The sequence below is a fragment of the Dromaius novaehollandiae genome, chromosome 34, assembly GCF_036370855.1.
Source record: "Dromaius novaehollandiae isolate bDroNov1 chromosome 34, bDroNov1.hap1, whole genome shotgun sequence".
Taxonomy (NCBI): Eukaryota; Metazoa; Chordata; class Aves; order Casuariiformes; family Dromaiidae; genus Dromaius; species Dromaius novaehollandiae.
In genome coordinates this window covers 779,115-799,724 of record NC_088133.1, presented here as the reverse complement: position 1 = coordinate 799,724, position 20,610 = coordinate 779,115, and the positions used below count along the sequence as shown (strand labels likewise).

General features: G+C 63.7%; 2 protein-coding genes across 3 annotated transcripts; both read right to left on the bottom strand.

Annotated features, from left to right (window-relative positions):
* Positions 1–1,120: 1,120 nt before the first annotated feature.
* On the bottom strand, positions 1,121–5,337 carry KPTN (kaptin, actin binding protein). 2 transcript variants are annotated; one of them, XR_010386368.1, is made up of 12 exons: positions 4,986–5,337; positions 4,148–4,230; positions 3,983–4,067; positions 3,766–3,820; positions 3,582–3,657; positions 3,281–3,354; positions 2,943–3,052; positions 2,515–2,628; positions 2,332–2,401; positions 2,026–2,161; positions 1,551–1,765; positions 1,121–1,440 (listed from the first exon to the last, which is right to left on the bottom strand). XR_010386368.1 is itself a non-coding variant. In XM_064502994.1 (12 exons), the coding sequence occupies exons 1-12, from the start codon at positions 5,194–5,196 to the stop codon at positions 1,330–1,332; spliced, it is 1,314 nt and encodes a 437-aa protein (XP_064359064.1). In that variant the 5' UTR covers positions 5,197–5,337; the 3' UTR covers positions 1,121–1,329. The 2 variants fall into 2 exon arrangements, 1 of the variants encoding a protein (XP_064359064.1); XM_064502994.1 differs by having other exon boundaries at positions 1,551–1,739.
* Positions 5,338–6,246: 909 nt separating this feature from the next.
* On the bottom strand, positions 6,247–20,304 carry NAPA (NSF attachment protein alpha). Its single transcript, XM_064503039.1, has 11 exons — positions 20,112–20,304; positions 16,622–16,701; positions 15,949–16,065; positions 12,463–12,509; positions 11,955–12,032; positions 10,028–10,083; positions 9,286–9,370; positions 8,853–8,957; positions 8,601–8,669; positions 8,066–8,116; positions 6,247–7,510 (listed from the first exon to the last, which is right to left on the bottom strand). The coding sequence occupies exons 1-11, from the start codon at positions 20,207–20,209 to the stop codon at positions 7,409–7,411; spliced, it is 888 nt and encodes a 295-aa protein (XP_064359109.1). The 5' UTR covers positions 20,210–20,304; the 3' UTR covers positions 6,247–7,408.
* Positions 20,305–20,610: the final 306 nt, after the last annotated feature.

Sequence of the window (20,610 nt, the reverse complement as noted above, 5' to 3'; positions counted from 1 at the left end):
GAAACGGGAACGGGGGGAAGACCGAGGACCGGGCAGCGCCTTGCCGGGGAGCATCGGGACCGGGGGGCACCGGGGGAGACCCGGGACTCGGGAGAGTCTCCCCGGGGCCCGCCAGGACCGGGGGCCACCGGGACAGGGGGAGACCCGGGACCGGCAGCGGCACCGGGACCGGCAGCACCTCCGCGGGACGCACCGGGACCGGGAGCCCCGGGCCGCCGCCGTTCAGCACCGGGGCGGCGGACAGCGCCGCTGGACAGCTCCGCGCCGGGACGCCTGGGTCCCTCCGCCCCCCCCCCCCCCCCCGAGCAGCCCTGCCTCAGTTTCCCCGGCCGAGCTGGGCGGCCCCGGCCGGGCCTTGCGCCTCCATCGCTGCCCGGGAGCAGGGGCTGCCCCGGCCGCGCACACCCGGGGGGTCCCAAAAGCCGGGGGGACCCCAAAACCGAGGGGACCCACCCCCATGGGGACCCCACCCCGAGGGGGACCCACACCCCCGGGGGGACCCCACCCCCAAGGGGACCCACACCCCCGGGGGGATGCACACCCCAAGGGGACACACACCACGGGGTGACCCAGCCCCTGGGGGACCCAAAAACCCGGGGGACCCCCACCCTGGGGGGGCCACAGCCCCCAGGGCAACCCAAAATCCCAGGGGCCTCCGAGCGTCCTGCACTCGGGTCCCTGCGCCCTGATCCCCGCAATCAACAGCCCCCGCCGGGGGTCATTAGAGCCCCCCCGGAAGCTGCAGGAAAGCCCCCAAGCCCCAGGACGCGGAAGGAGCCCCCCCTGTGCCCCCCAAAGCCGAGGGGAGACCTGTTGCGTCCCCGGAGAGGAGGCCGAGCGCAAGGCCGCCTCCCTCGCCGCGCTCCCCGGCCGCGGCACGATGCGCGCAGGAACCAGCTGCGAGCGCGCTGCCGCGAGCAGGGGAGGCAGCCGGCACGGAGGCCGCCGCCGCCGCGCAGCAAACCCCGCGGAGGGGGGGTCGGGGCCGTTTGGGCACCAATCCGCGCGGCTCGGCGGGCTGGAGCCCGGCTGTGTCCCGTTGCCGGCGGGGAGAGGAGCGCCGCGGGCTTTCCCGGCCCCCGCGGCCTCCCTCGGGGAAGAAAGGGCCGCCAGCAGGACGCCGGGCACACGTGCGTGTTTACTGCCTGGGGCGCCACAAATTTACATCCAAGTTGGCCAGAGCCTCGCTAAGACGGAGGCCAGGATCCGCCCGCGCTGGCTCCGGCCTCGGCGGCGAGGCGGGAGGATGCCGGCGGTGTTTTCCCGCGTCGGGGCTCGTCCCTCGCCGAGGCGCCGTCCTTCTCCGTCGCCTGCGGCCCGGCCGCGCCGTCACTCCGCCGTCGCGGCCCCGTCGGGGGGGCCGAGGCCGCGCTGGGCTCTGCGCGCCGCTTCCCCGCGGAGCCTCTCCAGGACGCACTGCGCCGCCTGCACCAGGCTGTGCTGCGGCCGGGGGGGAGGCGGGCGGTGAGGCCGCGGCGCGGGAGGCCGAGCCGGACGCTGCCGACGCCGCACGTGCGTGGGCCTGGCTCCGGGCTGGGCCGCCGGCTCACCTGGAGGACGTGCAGCCCCTTGAGGCACACCACGGCCAGCTCGCAGAGCCCGTCCGAGGTCAGGTCCGCGTACTGCATGGAGAGCAGCGGGCTGGGGAAGCTCCGCTTCCAGAGCAGCTGGAACTCGCCGCCCCGCGGGCCCGCGGCGCCGGGAGCCTCGGGGCTCCGGTACTTGTAGCAGAGCAGCTCCTGCGGCGCGGAGAGACGGACACACGCTGGGAAACGGCAGGCGGGTTTGAGGGGGATTTGCTGGGCTGCGCCGGCCGCGGAGACGACATCCCAGCGAAGCACAGGCTCAGCGCGAGAGGAAGCACGTTTAATGCAAAAAAAACCGCAGGAAAAGCCAAAGATCTGCTCAGAGCTGTCTGCACGGCAGCAGGAGGAACGGGGAGGTGTGAGAAACGTGCAACACGCCCTCGTGCGCCGGCGCTTCGTCCAGCTGCGGGATTTGGCGCCGGCCCCACACGCCGCTCACCTGCCCGTAGGTGCCCAGCAGGATCTCCCGGGCGCCGTCGAAGTCCACGTCGGTCACCAGGGCGCAGAGCACGCTGTCGTACTGGTCGCTGCCCGGCAAGGTCAGCTGGTCCCCCAGGCCCCTCGTCAGCACGTCCCTGGGGGGGCGGAGGGGGGGACGCCGAAGCGGTGCTGCCAGCTCCGCGGGGCCCGGCCGCGGGAGCCGCATCCCGCGGCGAAGGGGGGCCCGGGGGGGCCGAGCGCTGCTCGCGGGGGCGCAGAGGCCTCGGCGGGGCCCTCCCGCCTCGCTGCCGTCCCCGGCGCTCACCTGTACACCACGGAGAGCTCGATGGTGCTGGTGACGAGGACGCTGTAGCCCTGCGGGGCGCCGGCTTCGCCTGCGAGCGGGGAAGGACGCAAAGGAAGCCACCGTGGGGACAGCGTCCCTGTGCCCCGGCCCCACGGGGCTCTCGGGGCCGCGGCAGGGCTGTGCCACCGCCCCGGCTCTCACCGTTGTCGGCTGCGTCGGTGCCCGGCGGCCCCGGAGGACAGGCCGACGGCAGCGTGAACACCAGCACCTTGGAAACGGGGCCGTCCTGCTGGATGCTCCAGCTCTGCAGCACCACTGCGAGGGAGAAGGGAGCGTGCGGCCGCGCCGGGATCGCCGAGCCGGGCCGGCACCGTCCCGCCGACGCCAGGGACGTCGCGGCCCGGAGCGGGGAGGCGGCGGGCATCAGATCCAGAGCCGAACCCGGGGCCGCTCCCAGCCCAGGGCAGAGCGGCCCTTGCGGCAGGTGGGACACGGCGTAGCCGAGGCCAACGGCTACCACACCGCAGCGGAGCCAGAGCGGCTCCTCGGAGCCGAGTTTTCCCGTTCTCCGGGTACCTGCGCGGAGACGCCGGGGCCGAAAGCGGGGAAGGGAGGGCGGCCGCTCTCACCTCGGCTGGCCTGGTCCACCTGGGCGACGCGGATGTAGCCGCTCTGGCAGCCGAAGGCGGTGATGCGCTGGCTCGAGCCGGGGATGTTGCAGACGTCCAGCCACAGCACGCTGCGGGCGCAGGCGGGAGCCGCGCGGGCAAAGCCGAAGCCCCGTGAGCGGGAGACGGGGCTCATTCACCCGCAGCCGCACGTCCGGCTCCCGGGGAGCCTCTGCACGAGGAGACAAGGAGCCCCGCGGGACTGGGGTGCCCCGACGCTCGCAGTCACCCCGCACACGCCCACGCCCACGCGCCCATCACCGTCGCGCTTGGCGAATCGCTTCCGCCGATGAACTCACTTGCTCGGCAGCTCCTGGAGCTCGGGAAAGAGGTTCTGGACCGGCTGTTCCTCAAACTGGTGCAGACCTTCATTCTGCACCGGAGGAAGCAGGCGGTGGCAAACCCGCGGCCGCCACCCTCGGCCTCCTGCCCTCGTGTCTCCGAGGCGGCCGAGGGCTGGGCTCTGCCCTGCCTCCCCCCGCCTCGTCCCCTCCGCGCGCCCAGCCCCGAAGCGCGGCACGCGCCGGGGGCTGCGCGGTGCTCGGCGAGGTCCCGGCCCGCAAAACCCAAAGCGCCGCGCGGGCTGGTGCCTCCTCTCACCTCCTTGTACAGGTGGATGCCGGGGTCGTTGCCGCTCAGCAGGAAGACGGTCTCCGGCTTGTCGCCGACGCAGACCCTGCGAGGACGGAGGGGACGTCACCCGAGAACCGGGGTGACGCGGGGAGGGAGCGGCGCGAGCGCGGCTGCGGCGGGGACGGAGAACCGGGGCGGGCGCCGCACGCACTCGGCGTGGTGCAGCTGGAAGGGCGTGAACTGCAGCTCCAGGTTCAAGCAGCTTTCTGAGGGCAGAGAACGGCGAGGGGCCGCGGTGAGCGGCAGAGCCGGCGGCTCCCAACCGGCACACGGAAACAACCCGCGGGGGAAGCGAAGCCCAGCGACTCCGCTGCGTTGGCCCCCGGGGCCCCCCCGGCGGGAGGCAGGGCCTGGCGGCGGCCGCTTACGCGCAATGGAGTCCAGGTCGTACTCGGAGCCCGGCTCGTAGTCGCAGTAGATGTTGAGGAAGGGGCTGGCCTTGTCGCCGGAGTCCTGGGGAGGCAGCGGGGCGGTGGGGGGGGTGGCGGGGCTGGGGGGGTCCCGCGGGCGCCGGCGGGGGGGCCCGGCCCTACCTTGATGAAGGTGATTCCCACCACGAGGCCGCGTTTCGGGGGCGACTTCTGGAAGGAGTCGATGGAGACGATCTCGGCGTCGACTGTAGCAGCAGCGGCCACAGCGTGAGCGGCCCCCACCGGCCCCAGACCCCCCTGGATCCCCCCAGGACCCCCCCCGGATCCCCGTACAGCCCCAGACCCCGTGGGACCCCCCTGGATCCCCGTACAGCCCCAGACCCCCGTGGGACCCCCGTGGGACCCCCCTGGATCCCTGTACGGCCTCAGACCCCCCCCAAATCCCCCTGGATCCCCATACAGCCTCAGACCCCCCCCAGGGCCCTCCAACCCCCCCCATGGCCCTGCAGCCCCAGGGCTGAGCTGCCCCGGTGACCCCTGACCCTCTGTGACCCCTGACTCTGCCTATAGATGGGCCACTCCCCCCACCTCTGTGACCCCTGACCCTCCGTGACCCCTGACCTAGGATACGGGTGTCCCGCCCCTACCTTCATGCGACCCCTGACCCAGGAGGGACCCTGTCCCTCCCCCTAAGATGACCCCTGACCCCCCTGTGACCCCCAACCCAGGACATAGGTGGCTTGCCCCTCCCCCTAACGTGACCCCTGACCCGGGACATGTGACCTGCCCCTCCCCCCAACGTGACCCCTGGCCCTCCGTGACCCCTGACCCAGGACATGTGACCTGCCCCTCCCCCCAACGTGACCCCTGACCCTCCGTGACCCAGGAGGGACCCTGCCCCTCCCCCTAAGGTGGCCCCTGACCCCTTGTGACCCCCGACCCGGGACATAGGTGGCTTGGCCCCCCCCCAACGTGACCCCCGCCCCCCCGCGCCCCTGACCCGGGATGTAGGTGAACTGCAGCTCGCGGGCGACGGGCCGCAGGCGCTGGCGCAGGTCTTGGTAGCGGAAGTAGAGCACCTTCCCCTTGAGCGTGGCGGCCAGCAGCCCGCCGGGGCCCGCGCCGCCCGCCAGCGCCGCCAGCCCGTACACGTTGCTCTGCGAGGCGAGACGCGTGAAGCTGTCCTCCACCAGCGGGCAGCGCCCCGCCATGGCCGCCCCCGCCCCCGCCCCGGCCCCCGGCCCCGGCCCCGGCCCCGGCCCCGCCGCTCCCGCTCCCGGTTCCGGTCCCGGGGCCCGCGGCGGCGCCGGCGCGCTGCTGACGTCACCGCCGCGACGCCGCCGATGCCCCAACATGGCGGCGGAGGGGGCGGGGCGCCCGGGAGGGGGCGGGGCGCGCTTGGCTCCGCCCCCAAGGTGGGGGGAGGGATGGGGTGGGGGGGCTGTGGGGCTGGACAATGACCCCCAGGACATGGGGGGGGTTGTGGGGGGCTCCATGGGGCACAACAGGGACCCCCAGGACATGGGGGGAAGCTATAGGGCAGCTCTGTGGGGCACAACATGGACCCCCAGGGCATGGGGGTGGCTGTGGGGGGCTCCATGGGGCAGGACAGGGACCCCCAGGGTATGGGGGGGTGGCTGTGGGGCAGGACAGGGATCCCCAGGACATGGGGGGAACTCTAGGGAAGCTCTATGGGGCACAACAGGGACCCCCAGGGCATGGGGGGAAACTTGGGGGCTCTATGGGGCACAACACAGACCCCCAATACATGTGGGGGGCTCTATGGGGCACAACCAGGACCCCCAGGACATGTGGGGGCTCTAAGGGGCAGGACGGGGCTCCCCAAAGCATAAGCAGGGGGGTTACAGGGCAGGGCCGTGACCCACGGGCAGTTATGGGGCCAGGCACACCCCCTTCCACCACACCTCCCTCCATGGGCACAGCCTCTGCCCCACGCCGGGGGCCGCAGCATGGGCGAGAGCTGCCCCGGGGGGCACAGGCTCGTTAGGGGCAGCGGGGAGTCAGGAAGGGGGCTGGGGAGAGCAGTGGGGCAAGAACAGAGCCAGGGGCCCGTCCTCCTCCTCGAGGCAGCTGGCCCCGGGCCGGGGGCAGCCCCCCACCTCCCACAATGTGGGTCACGGAGAGGAGGGAAGCACCAAGGGGCCGGAGCAGATGGGGAGAGGGGCAGGCGACCCGGCAGGACCCCGCGGGGGCCTGGAGGGGAGGCGCTGGACCCGCGAGGAAACACGGCCGCTGCCCGGTTCCGCTCATGCAAAGTTTTATTGGCCGGGTGCAATTGTTCGCTACAGGCAGCGCGAGTGGCGTGGGCGACGGTAAAACATGCGGCAGCACCTCCCTCCTCCTCCTCCTCCTCCTCCTCCTCCTCCTCCAGCGGAACCTGCCTGGAAGCGGGGAGGGCCGCGGGGGAGCCCTGCCCCACCGCGCATTCACGGCAAAGAGGGAGGAAAACCTAAAACCTTTTTGGAAGCCGAGATCTTGTGCACAATCCCGTGCGGAAGCCGCCCGACCCGGAACAGCAGCAGGTCCCCCAGAGCCAGGGCTCCCGCCTCCCCCGGGCCCCGTGCTAGGTCTGAGCTGCCCCAGTGCAGGAAGGGGAAAAAAAACCCCTTCATCTTCCTCCTCTTTGGGCTCCCCCGTGGCAGCGGGGAGGGACGGGGCTTCGAGCCACCCACTGAAGTCGCTCCCCTCCCAACGCTGCTTAAAAAGGGAACCAAAAGCCCCAGAAGGAAGGAACGAGAGCAGCTCGCAGGGAGCCGCTGGTTCAGGGAAGGAGGCTGCTACGGGACACGGCCGCGGCCGGCAGCACTTTTAAGAGCGCTCCTCTCCGAAACAAGCAGGGAAGCAGCGAGGCTGGCGTGGGCTCCCCGCGCGGGAGAGGCGGCTCCCAGGCCTCGGTGCGCTGCGAGAGCGGAGGAGCGCGGAGACTGCTCGGACCGAAGCGGCGGGAGAGGCCGGGGCAGGAGTCCCTGCTTTATCTAGCCAAAACTGGGAAAAGGCGAGCTAACGAGGGCTACTTCGCAGGCTTAAAATCTCAACTTACATGGAATATATTATACAATTAAATATCTGGAGAAATGTTCATTTACAGTGAGGGAAGGGTTAAAGCCAGGCCCTCCGGGCAGGAGCTGGAGGCAGGTTGGGGCAACGCTGAAGAGCAGAAAAGGGGCCACCTCGATACCTTTTCTCTAGAACAGCTGAGCTGGGAAGCGATGTCTAAGCCCAGCCCTCGACCAACGGCTCTGCTCTTTGGGTTGCGGGGAAAAGGGCCACGAGAAAGGCTAATGCTATTTGAAGTCCAACTCCTTCTCCCTCCAGACCTCGCCCTCCCCACCCTCCCAGACCCCCCCGCAGAGTCTGCGTTGGGAATTGCCTTTCACCGGGAAGGAAGGGGCAGGCCGCCACTTAACGCAAGTCCTCCTCTTCGCCCTGGATGGTTTTCTTGATGCGGAGCAGCATGGTGGTGAGCCACTGGTCCAGCCGAGAGATGGAATCGTATTCCTTTACCTAGAGGGAGAAAAACATCCTCAGAGAAGGGCAGAGAGCAGAGGCAAAACTCCACCCAGCAGCACCAGCTTTCAGGGAAGCACCAGACGGGCTCCTGGTTATTTGGGAAGGAGAGTCCCAAGAGCCTCGGGAAAGGAATTTGGGGTGGTATCAGGCAGCACAGCCTCATGGACAAGGTGCTGGGACACAGGAGAGTCCTCCTACCACCTGAAATGAGACCCTGTGGCTGCGTCCCAGACACCTGCCCGCACAGCAGGGCAGCACCCCGGCCTCCAGGAGCAGAGTACCTGGAGATCTCTCTGAGCCCGGTGACAAAGAGGGTCTGAGAAAGTGAGAACGGGGCCAAACATTGAACAAACATGTGCAAGAACCCGCAAAGGGAGGAAAGCTCTGGAGAGCGAGCTGGGGGCACAAAGCTGCACCCAGTCCTGGAAGCACCTGCGGTGGACAGAGGCAGGCAAGAGCTTCTCCCTTCACGTTCGTGGTGCCTCCCCACAAACGTTCCTCTAGTGCAAACACGCTAAGACGAGATGCTTCCATCAGCATTTAACTTACTGCATCAGTGTAGCCGTCTATGTTCTGTTCCTCGTGAGCGTCCAGCAGTTTCTATGAAAGAAAGAGCGCACGGGAGGTCAGTGGAGGTCTTCCCCCATTCCCTCGTGCTTCAGGGCCTGCCAGCGCTGCCTCCCTCCCCGAGGTGCCGTGCCGCACACGCAAACCCCTGCGGTTGAGGGCAACGGCAGAGGGAAAATCCACTGGCCTCCAGGGAGGTTCCAGGCAAGCGCATGTCCTGCAAACTGCCGCTAGCTTGGCTTTACGCCCCCGTTTCTTAAGAACAGATTTGGAGAGCAGCAGGGGGGAAGGAACTGCCTTGGCAGGGCAGAGCAAAGGCCCATCTTGTCCTGGATCCGCACCGCAAGAAATCGCACTCGGGGCAGCCAGCCTACAACTCTAGTGACGGAGTTGTGGTCCAGGTGCCTTTTAGTGCTCCCCAGGAGCGGGCCGCGCTCCTTGCTGCATTCCTTATGGCGCTTCCTTCCCAGCCACTCCGTGACGCAGGTTAGAGAAGGGAATTAACTCTGCTACTCACTTTGACCAACTTGCACTCCCTGGAATCCGTGAAAGCCGGGAACATCTCTTCGTATTTCTGCACAGCCAGCTAGAGAGTAAGAGACGAGATGAGCACCCACATAAAGGGAAGCTTGAAAAGGGCCTGGGGGAGGCCGTCTCTCAGCCCCAGCCCCCTTCTGACCCTCTGCCGACAGCCAAGACATTCGCTTGCTGCGTGAAGGGGCTGGGCACCCCGCACCCCCCCAGACGAGCAGCTCGAGCGTCCCCAAACCTTTGCGTTGAGCATGTCGATACAGAAGTGGCAGAGGGCCGCCTTGAAGAAGTACTCCTTGGCGCTGTACTTCAGCAGGGGACTGTCCATGGCGCTGGTGCCCACCTGGAGAAGACAGCAGGGATGAGAGGCTTCCTAAGATACTTCAGTCACGTCAGATCTGAACGGGGCAATCGCAAGAGGGTCTGCAGCAAAGAGCTGCTGGTAACAGCCCTCCCCGCGGCAGCAGAGACTGCCAGCCCGCTCAGAGGCCTTTATAGGGCCACCGACCCACCCCCCGCTTTAGGGAGCTCATTTACAGGCCAACACGAAGCCTTTAGCAGTTAAAGACAGGGTGAAGACAAGTCTCAGCATCTCCAGCAGGCACAAACCATCGTGTTTTGCGAGAGGGCTGGCAGAGCCTGCCCTTTCAACGCAGCGAGGAGCCACAGACCTGCTCGTAGATCTCCACGGCTTTCTGGTACTGCTCCAGCTGAGCCGCGTAAGTGGCCACTTTCAGCAAGCACTTGTTAGCAGAGCTGCGGGGAAAGAGAACCAGGACAGCTCAGGCCCGGCCAGCGATGCCCTCTGCACGCGGAGTATCACCACCCCGGCACGTCCGACTGGATCGTGCTGTCCACAAAATATTGCTTTAACCCTGCCGTGCAAGTCCCACCTTCCCTTCCAGCACAAACGTTAGTGCTGCACACCGTAACGCTGCTGCTCACCAGCGAGCGCCCCTGCCCCTCGGGCCCCCCAGCTCCTGCCCCGCTGCGGGACGCGGGTTTCCCCGGAGAGGGGGAAGGGGCTGAAGCCGTTAAGCACAGGAGACCGAGTCCTGCGAGTTTACCAGGGCCAGAGCACAGGGAGCAGCTGGGAACCCTCCCCTCTCCCATACGACTGAGCTCCTGCAACCGGACAGGCCACGGCTTGCCTGCGCAGGCAGAAAGCGGTGCCACACCTTGCCCAGTTCAGAAGCTGGTGGAGAGGACCGGGAGAGAAGCCAGTGCCAGAAAGACATGCAATGCCCCTTGCTCCAGGGGGGGAAGTAACTTTAGAGACAAACTTGCACCATCTGTTTCCTGACCCCCTCTGGGCTGTGTTACAGTTCTCATCCTGCCTGGAGAGCTGCAACGACAGCTCCCGGGGAGCCGGGAGTAGCCGAGGCTGCAGCGTCCACGGCAACGTCTGCGTACCTGTTGGACTCTTCCCCCTTGTAGTAATCTGCAGCCTGCTCGTAGTGGGCTATCGCCTGGAAGGAACGCAAACACAGTGAGAGCTCCCCAGGCAGGAAGCAACGTACCATAAAAAAAAGGAAAGAAATCTATCAGAGATGTACAGCCCTCAGCGAGGCTGTGCCTGAAGCTGCTCGGGAGAATCCTTCACAGCCCGGCCTCGCGGGACGCACGCACGCTCCAATCCACCCACGCGCCTTCCGCCGTCGGCGCTGCCATCTGTGGCTGGCTCCTAACGCAGGGCCCGATATCAAGGTGGCACCTGGCCGGCAGCTCCCCCGGGGAGACAAGGTCAGAGAAGGAGCGCGGCAAAGCCTTAACGGAACCTGGACCTTCCAGCCGGATTCGGCGCCAGCCCAGCAGCCCCGAGACGCCACGGCACTACCAGGCTAAGCGGAGACACGCTCCCTCCCCACAGGGAACGAGCTCGGAGATATTTTCCTCTTTCCAGCCCATTTTGTAAGGGGGCGGCTCATCTCCTCGCTGCCTGTGGGTACATTTCACACACGCGTCTCCTGCCAGCAGGCTGGGGACCTGTTGGGCAACCGCAACTACATCTGAAGACAAATCATATTACTTCGGTTAAGCCTATGGGATCAGTGTCAAGGAGGGGGAAGGCCTTCCCGACGGGAGCTCGCCCATCAGGAACCTGCGCATCTGGCTGCACAAGCTCAGCCTTCTTAGGGAATGACATAAGCCTGGCCTCGGGGCAAATCCAAACAAAAGCAGGTTACTCGGGGAGCAGCGAGCTGTTTGAGCTGTTTACGGATGGGGGAAGAGCGGCCGGCAGGGCAGGACTGACAGAAGGCTGCCGGAGATGCCCGGCCGGCTAAGCAGGAAGAGAGACATGCCCTGTTATCGGGCACATCCACGGATCGGGTGGATGTGCAGGAAGCTGGAGCTGAATCTAGGAGCTGCATTTGTGACGTTGTCATGGGAACATACACACGGAGTACACCGCTCCAGCGACAGCAGAGACACTGTGGGTTATTCCCAGGAGTTGTCAAGTAGGATGTCACAAAGACTTGCTGGGAGGAGTGTCAAGAACACCACTAAATTAACTCATGAAGTGAGCGGAAGCCTGAATTAGATCCATGCAGGATGTGGAAATTTGCTTCCCTTTAAAATAAACCTGGCTTATTTCACTCCCAGCCAGCAAGGAACACATCTAAACTAGGAAAGAAAAAAAAAATACCCCCGAAAGTCAGAATACCTAGCCATTCAGGGGTATAAAAAGCAGAAGAGATGGCCCTTCAGGATGCCCAAGGCAGGCAGACATTTCAGCCTCCGCGGAGGCAGAAAGTTTCACTACCGTGATTGGTGGCGGTGATTTCTTTTCAGATGGCTCCAGTGACCTGTTCCTGCAGCTCTCAGACACCCACGCAAGCCTGAAGCTTTTATTCTTTCATTAGCTGCAGCGTCAAGGCCATTTCAAGCATTTTCCCAGGTCCGTGCAGGGACTGGCACGCTGCAGGAAGGCTCGCTGGTATTCGAGCTTGAAGCCCCCTTCCTGGCAGCTTTCGGGGGGCCAGCAGAGCTCAGCGGGGCGGCTCACGCAGCCGGCACGTTTCGGGGAGGAGGCAGGAACGGCCCCAGGGCAAAGGGCACTTTGCGGAGGGTACGGCATCCGCGCACGTGCGACTGTGCCGAGCTCTGTCAGGGCTGCAGTGAATCAGCAACACCTTTACTGCGCACCTGCACCCCGTCCCAGCCACGAAGCCTCCGGGTTTTGGTGGTTTGCAAATCCCAGCTCCAAGGGAGGAATACATTCATGGAATTCATCGGACGTGGCTCAAACCGTGCTTCCCCGTGCCCTGAGCTGGCAGGAAGTGCCGCAAGGATGGCTCAGCCCCCGCACTGCAAATTCCCGCCTCTGCCCCACGTTTACCTTTTCGATATCCACCAGCTCCGTCTCATAGATTTCCGCTATCGATATGTGGTGTTTCGCGGCTATGGTGAACCGACCCTGAAAGCAGAGACACATTTGCACGTGTGGGCTGGTGCTTCTCTCCTCTGCGAGGGGACGTTTGGGAGAGCAACCCCAAGCCCAACAACAGCGCTCGACTCCGAGACGGGCGCGCTGCCTAACAGCTGCTCCGAGAGCGGGCAACGCTGCTCAGCTCATCGTCCCCAGCACCGGGAAACACTTGTCCCTGGGGACCTGCCGCCTTCTAGCTCCCACTGGACACCACTTTCAGCCCCATTCTCCTAGGCAGTCATTAAGCCTCTGCAATACCAACAAGCTGGACAAAGATGTCAGAAAGATGCTGACTTCCACTGGCATCTCTGAGCCGATGGCACACAAGGAGGTACGTCAAACCCTTCAGCGTCACCCTCCCGCCTGGGAAAAAACAGCCGTCTCCCAAGGTGACAGAGAAGAGCAGGGCCAGGCTCACCATGTCCGTGTAGATCTCGATAGCTCTGATCAGACAGTTAATGGCCTCTGAAAAGAGAGAGCAGATCTGTGAACACGGGCGCTTTGGAAGAGCAGCGCTGTTTGCCACCCCTCCCTCCTCCTCCCAGCCTCCCCGAAGTGATGAAGCTGTATTTATAGCGCGCTCAAAGATCAATAGCTGCTCAAGAAGAGCTGCCGAGGCTACAGGCTTCCGGGGAAATTCAGAGCATGCGAGTGGTGACACCGACCGTCAGGGGACCGTGGAGCAAATCAGACTCTCTCTCTGCTTGTACCATCGTGTCCCTGGGCCCCGTGTTAGACGGCTGAAGGGCAAAAGTCAGACAGTTCGTATCGAGCAGCCTACAAACGTCTTGCTGTATCACAGGTCTCTGATGACGACGACCAGCAATGCTGCTTTCGTACATATGTGAACCCCAGTGCTGAACGCTGCTACGGATGGAAGTTATCCTAATCCAAGGCGCACACGGAGTGGCTTCGGCTTCAATGGCAGCGAAGACTCTTCAAGAACAGCATCGAGCCCACGGCAGGAATATTCTGCATGAAAACAGACCGTGCCCCCACCCAGGCAACGCACGTCGCTAGAGGTGGAGCGGGTCGACCCATCCGAACTTGCCGCACTGATTTCCCAGGTTCACAGAGCAGGTCGGTACTAAGAGCAGACCCCGGACCCGCGCAGCACCGCTCCATCCACCGCCCCGAGCGCAGAACCGCCCAGCAGCCCGAGAGCAGGAATACGCTACTTTTTCCCCCCTGCCCAGAACAAAAGGCTTTTGTCTAGGACGGAGAGCGTTTGAGATGCGGATCCCAAACGGCCAACGGGAAAGCACAAGCCTGTACAGTGCTCCGCAGCCCGGACCCTGCCCCGGAGGACCAAGCGCCAGGACGTGCCTCGCCATCTCTCCTCAGGACCCGATTCTGCGGCGGGATTTAGCACTAAGACCTGGCCCTCACTGCCGTTAGCGGCTGGGTGTTTCATCCTAGCAGGAGCTTATCTGCAGGGAGACACGCTTACTGCTCAGACAAGCATCCAAGTTCACCGCAGATAAAGAGCGGACAGCGGCACCGGACAGGGCCCAAAGCTGCAGCGTTCTCAGGAGCTTCATTTCAGGAGGAGCCTCGCCCCAGCGTTCTCCGAAGAGGCATGGGAGGAATTCTGCTGCAGATAAATGCCAGGCTCCCCGAGACGGATCTTTTCCTGGCTGCTCCCAGCTGTCGGGCTCGCAGAGCTCCCTAGCAGGGAGGCGAACAGCCAAGGAGCAGGCGGTGCAGCTGCCATCGGACTGACGGCTGTCACAGTCGTGGCTTCGGCTCATCGAGTCCCGGGAACGTGGGACGGCAGTTCGGGGCGGAGGAGAGGCTGGGGCAGCGGGGGCCGGCGGAGAGCGTCGCAGCGCAAAAACCAGAGTCGAGGGGGTTTAGACCGCAAATGTAAGAGCAGGGGTCCGCGCTGCGTCCCACCCGACGGCTGCAGGCAGGCCGCGCCGGCGCGGCACTCGAGCAGAAGGGCAGCTCTCCCCTTCGGGGCGGTGAGCTCCAGCGCTCACCGGCTGCGGCTCTCAGATAAAGGCCGTCAAGTGCCTTAATTAGCTCTGAGAACGAAGAGAGCTCACCTAGAGCAGACAGCAGGCATCCTCTTTTTCCGTCCCAAGCCAGGACACGTGGCTGGTACTTACGGAGGTTTTCCTCCGAGTTCCTCCGCAGGGTCACGACTTAACCTCGGCTTTGCGGGGAGCTCGAGGCTCTCCCCGGGGAGGCACGGGGGTCTGGCAGAGCCCGCCCAGAGCTAACCCTCCGCACGCACCTCGCCTGCCAGGGGCCGGGAGGTCCCCCCGGGCGCAGCACCGGCCCCTCCGGTGCAGGAGAACAGACCGCGTGCCCAGAGGCAGATCTCCAGCCCGGTTAATTCCCGTACAGCAGCCTCATACCGCTCCCACGCTGAGGGAGGCCTAATTAGTAACAGCTCGACTCACGATCTTCCCCCTCCAGTTACCCAAGAGACACAACAAACCGTCCTGGGGAGGGTCAGCGCTTCTCGGCAAGCCCCGCTGCAGCGACCCTCCTCCCGCGGGTCACCCGGAGTGGGGAACGCAGGCCGCACGCCGCGGAGAGCAACGGGACGGGATAATCGGAACATAAATCTCCGGAAGATTAAGCAAATCCTCCACGAGATTAAATTTGTTTTCTCCTCAGGTTACTTCATTATCTTCTCTGAAAATCACCCAAACTGATCCAGCCGCAGGTCGGATAACCCTGGCGTCAGGGATAACTAGCAAGAGAGCTTGCCAGGAACAGCAAAGCCGGGTAGAGGCGGGGGAAACAAGACTAACCCCAGCACCGGCAGTCTGCTGAGGAGGACGACTGCGGAGAGCACAGCTCAACTCGGACTCGCAGGGATGCCCACGAAATACCAGCGAGATGTTTTCAGAGACTGAAAGCACCTTTGCGAAAGGGACAGAGAGGAGGGACATTTGCACAGGGCAGTTGCCTGCCCCGAAGCTCCGGTTTTGAGCACTTACTCCCTGGCCACGTGCACGCACACCCCCGGCGGGCTGCCTCGGAGATACTCACGCTCTCCTTGCCCCCTTCACACCCTAAACCAACGGTCCAAGCTCGTTACATTCCTCCCTGGCACATCAGCTCAGAGGAGAGCGAGGATCCAAGCCAGACGGGAAACACGCAGGACGCCCCAACTCGTTACGCATCCCACAGAGGCCGGCTGAAGCTCCAGATGTCAGGAACGAAGAACGTTTACGACAGCGCAAGCTTTCAGCTCGTCTATCAACTGCCAAACACACAGCTTTGGAAAAGCCCCAGAACATTCCCCCCTTTCCGATCTCTCACTACGGCTCTAAGCAGAAGTCAGACTAGGAGCTGCTCTAAAGCTAGAGCGAAGGGAGCCAAATTAAAGCGCAACTCATGCCTGACACATGAATCATGACCGCACCACTTCTAAGAGTTCGGCTGAAACCATATGCTTGAACGCCGGCTCTGCGGCGCTCCAGGGATCCCCACGGCCCGGGAAGCAGCGTCACTCGGCAGGCACGCTAGCTGCGGAGCTGAACTCTGCCAGCCTTCAGCTGCTGGAGTGACTTGCAGCTTCGGGAAGCGTGTCAATCCAGCCCACGGCACCTCGGCTCGTTCCCAAAGGTGTCAAGAGGATGGGATAATGTGCACCCAGGAGAAATCCTTGCGTAACAGCAAGCAGAACTATTCGATGCACACGGCGTGCAGTCCTCAGTATCCAAAATCGGGGCCTTTTACGCAGGCCAGCGCATCCCTGCCCATAACGCAGGAACAGAACTGGCAGATTTACTCAGCGTTTGCTAAGTCACAGCTCACTGCCAGCCACGCAGCCCGACGGCCTCCCTTCTGCTCCCGCCTTCCCCCAGCTGGCAGGAGAAAACGAGCGCCGTCCACGCGCCGCGGGGCCCCACGCCGGGAAGCCGAAGGGAAAGCGAGCCCTTACCTTGCGGGTCGGCTTTCTTGAAGGCGTTGCCCGCGTCCACGAAGTTGGTGGCCGCGTCGTGCTTGCTCTGCAGTTGGAGGTGGAGCTGCGCCGCCTGGCAGAAGGCATTCCCTGCGGCTGGGAGGAAAAACGGGAAGCACAGTCTTAGCCCCTTCGGAGACACGGGCTGGAAGAGCAGGACGCAGGCAGCTTGTCCTCTCGTGGTATTTTTAAGTGTCAAATGCTAAAAAAAGCCAGTTTTCAGTGGCACCGCAGCCTGCGCTGAGGAGCTGTGGGAGGAGTGCTTGGAGTTTGCTAGAGGCACCGAGAAACTGGAGTTTGGCAGCGCCCAGGAGCCAAAAAATCTCCCCTGCTTTGGGTCCAGTGGAGCGTTTGGGACAGGAACCGGGGAAGGGAGTCGGGCAGGCTGTTCCCGGGAACGCTTCCCTTGGCCGTGCCACGAATCCCCTAAGCCAGGAATAGCAAGGCGTGCTGTGCTCCCTTCCAGACGCCGGGATCGGGCCGTAAAACGGCCTTTCCCAGTGCCACGTTCGAGGTCTCCCACGGGCTCAAGACACTGGATTTCAGGCGCAACAGCTCACTCCTTCCCGGGGAGGCAGGAGACCGGACCCACGGGAACGTGCGCCGTCTCCGCAAACACGAGGCAACGGCTCGCGGCCGCGCACATACGTACCGCTCCAGTTTTTGGCCATTTTGAACATGTTTGCCGCCCGCGTGTAGATGTCGCATGCTTCCTCTATCCTGGAGGAGCCCCTGGAAGCGAACAGAACCAGGCGTTGCACGCGTCGTCTGCCGGGAAGCGCAAACCCATTGCCCAAGGGGAAAAACTACATCGTTCTACTCGGGCTGCCAACAAGAACGAGACGGTTCCCCCGGGAGGAGCTGCTGACAGAGACAAGCCGTGTCTCCTCCTCCAGATTTACAGGGAACCGGCATCTGCAAGACCCCCCCAGTACGGCTTGCGGTTCAGGGCACTGAAGTCAGAACTGGGGGGGAGGGAGCAGATTTGCTGACTGCAGTTCTGCCTGCTCAGGGCTGGTGCGCACAGGTGACCGAGGACGGGGCTGACGAGGCAGAAAAACGCAACCCGGCATCCCGCGCCATCTGCCCTCAACAGAAAGCACCAGGCCCACGCAGCGCACAAGGGCCGGGCCTTCCCCCGCCACACAGACGCTACAAAGGCTCGGCAGGAGCTGGGCCAACACTTCACAGAAGCTGTTTTTATTAATAATTAACGGGCGGAGAAATCACCCAGCAGCAAAGAGGCAAAGCACCGCGGCAGAGGAAGCCGCGCCGCTGCCGTCGGCAGCCCCAGCCCACGTCCTCCCCCGCGGAGGAGCGGCCGGAGCAGACGCTGGCAGGGGCGCAGCCAGCAGCCACCGCAGGACCCTCCTGGCTCTTGATTTAGCCGGGCAAATTCCAGAAATAGCGGGCTGCCGGCACGCCGCGGCGGCCCGGAGGGCGACCGGGAGAAGGCAGAGACGCTCGTCTGCCAGCGAGCCCCGAGGGGAAAGCTGGGAGAGAGCAAGCTCATCAAAAACAAACCCCGCTTAAAATTCGGAGCTGCAGCAAACAAGCACCACCCTCCGGCTCCCCAGTCCTGCTAATGAATGCGCACAGCTATCGGCCTTATTGATTCTGACTAAAAAGCCTAACCGACAAGTCAAGGGAGCTTATTACGGCTGCCTTTTTTTTTTTTTTTCCTTCCCCCTTTAAGGCAGAACACACAATTCCACTCGCATTTCCTCCCTCTCACTAGAAACCTGCAGTTAAAGACGTGGCAGGGACCGGCACAAACAGTCAGAGCCAGCAAGCTATTCCGCCAGTCTGCATCAGCCTGAACAACCACGTCCTCTCTCGTTCCCTCGTTTTCCTGCTCCCCAAAACAGGGAAAGCACCAACACAGCTGCCTTGGAATTACCCAAATAAAGGGGGAAAATTTCCCCTGCGCCCCACAGAGTCATCTACATTAGCGGTGCAGTCAGTGTCACTAAGCAAATCACCATGGCTCAAACAAAAAGGACCGGGGGGTGGGGGGGGAGGCAAACAAGCAAAGAAATCTGCAAATGAGATTTGTTCCCCCCTTTTTTTCCTCAGAAATTCACTAATTAGAAGATCAAGGCAGCCTGAGCTTTCCATCCCAGCCAAGTTTATCTTTCCAGTCTGGAGGAACCAGACTCTCCTGGAACCACAAGCTCCAATCGCAGAATCAGCTGCTCTATCCCCATTAAAAAAATAAAAAAGAAGAAAAAGTTATTTCCAGTGATTTTATCTTCAGGCGAGACGACCAAGCAGGCCAGCACAAACACCAGCATTCCCAGATAACTTGACTAAGGACGCGATAAGCATCTCGCAGATCGCGGAAGCCGTGTTTCGCTGCTTTGTGATGTGCCTTCAGACCCCCGGAGCTAAAGATAGCTCAAAGAAATGTAAAACTACCAGGGTTTTCAGTAGTACTGAAATGGCCTTTTAATGGAGAGAATGCTGCGATTAAACATCATCATCATCCTTTAATATTTAGATGCCCTAGTTTCCTATCTTCCGCTAATCCAAAGCTTTCAAATAATAAAAGCCGGGAGATCTCATGCTACGCAGAAGCGAAGAGTAACTTTGGAGCAACAACAAAACAAACCAGAGAAGAGAGACCAGGTGTCCAGACTCCACTGCGCGAGTGCTGGGAAAGCCTCCGCCGCGGCCGCCTCCCCGGCCGAACGAGGCCGCCAAACCTTCCCCTTATCAGGGCCTGCAAGGGCAAGCAACGAACGCGGTCTTGCTTGTGAAACCCTCTATTTACTTGGCTAAAGCCGAATTTTGCAATCTTCAACGCCGGACACCTGATTTCTCCCCTACCGATCCAGCTGTGCAAAGCTGAGTTAGAGCGAGGGCCTAACCAACCAGCACGAACACATAAGAGTCTTTGTTTACAGAGATAAATTCGAATTATGCCAAGGCGGCAAGTTAAAGTTATACAATTTGTCCCTCACAAATAAGGTCTGGGCAGGAGAAAACAGAACTCTTTTAGTCCTAAACAAATCAGCGCAGAGATGCAGGGTCAGTGAAGATTTGGTAGAGCAGAAACCCGTCTTCCCCTCCCAAAAAATTCCACTGTTTTTAAAATACAAGCTGAGAGCAACTGACTGATTTACGGTAAACTTGGAAGCGACTGCCAGGGACCTGAGTCAATAAAAACATCCAGCGGTTTTTCAGACCCCTGGAAACGTGTGCTGCCTTTCCAAGTACCTCGGCCCTTTCCTTCCAATTCTGCATCGTTTCCGAGGTTCCTCGTTTCACAACATTGCTAAAAAGCTCCCTCTTTCCCCAAATCCCTAAGGGAACATCCGGCTCGGTGTTTCAGGGCTCCCTTTGCTGTTTCGCCCCTCCTTCAGGGCCGTTCCGGGCTCAGGACAGCGTCAGGAACCGGCCCGCCGGCCGCCCCAGGGGTCCGAGCACGTCTCGCGAGGCCTCGGCTCCCGGTTTTATCCCAAATTCCCTGTTCTCCACCGCAACCCACCTCCCCTCTTCTCTCCCCCTCCGCAGGGAATGGTCTCTGGCACCCCCCCTCACCCCACAGCACCCCTGAAAACCCCTTCCCCACCCCCAGTGCCCAGCACCCTCCCCCCATAGCCACCCACCAGCCCCTTACACCCTTCCCCACCCCCCAGCAGCCCCCCAGGGCCCAGCACCCTCACCCCATAGCCCCCCATAACCCCTAACACCCTTCCCCATCCCCTAGCACCCCCCCAATGACCAGCACCCTCACCCCATAGCACCCTCAAAGCCTTCCTAATCCCCCCAGGGCCAAGTACCCTTCCCCCATAGCCCCCCATAACCCCTTACACCCTTCCCCACCCCCCAGCAGCCCCCCAGGGCCCAGCACCCTCCCCCATAGCACCCCAAACCCTTCACCACCCCCCAGTGCCGACACTCACCCCATAGCCCCCCCCACCGGACCCCCAACACCCTTCCCCACCCCCCAAAACCCCGCAGTGCCCAGCACGCTCACCCCGAAGCCCCCCCCAACCCCTAACACCCTTCCCTCCCCCCAGACCTCCCCCCCAGCCCCTCACGGCTCCCCCTCACCCCCCCCACGCACCGCGGCCAGGGCCCGGGGGAAGGAGCAGGCCGCAGGGGGCGGAGACCAGGCCCGGCCGCCGCGCACTCACCCGAAGAGCCCGGCGAAGAAGGACTGGGAGCCGCGCACCTTCTTGTCGGCCTCGGCCAGCAGCTGCAGCGCCTCCTTCTCCTTCCCGGCCTGGTCCATGTCGGCCGCCGCCGTGCACCGCCCCGCAGCCCGCTGCGTCCCGGCCGCCGCCTCACGTGACGCCGGCGCGCGCCCCCCTCACGTGACGCCGGCGGCGCGCCGCATTGGCGGGCGGCGCCCACGTGAGGCAGGCGGCGGCGAGCGCCCCCTCCGGCCGCGCAGCCCCCCCGGCGGCGAGCGCTCCCTGGCGGCCGGGGGGAGGAGGCGCAGGCGGGGCCGGGGTGGGGGCAGGAGACACCGGGGGGGCTCCCCGGGACCCCGGCCCCGCTTGAGCGGGGGGCACGGTGGCCCTGGGGTGCCCCGGGGGGCACGATGACCCACCCTGGGGTCCCCTAGGAGCTGGGGGGCACGGTGACGCTAGGATCCCCCCAGGAGCCGGGGGGCACGGCCACCCTGGGGTC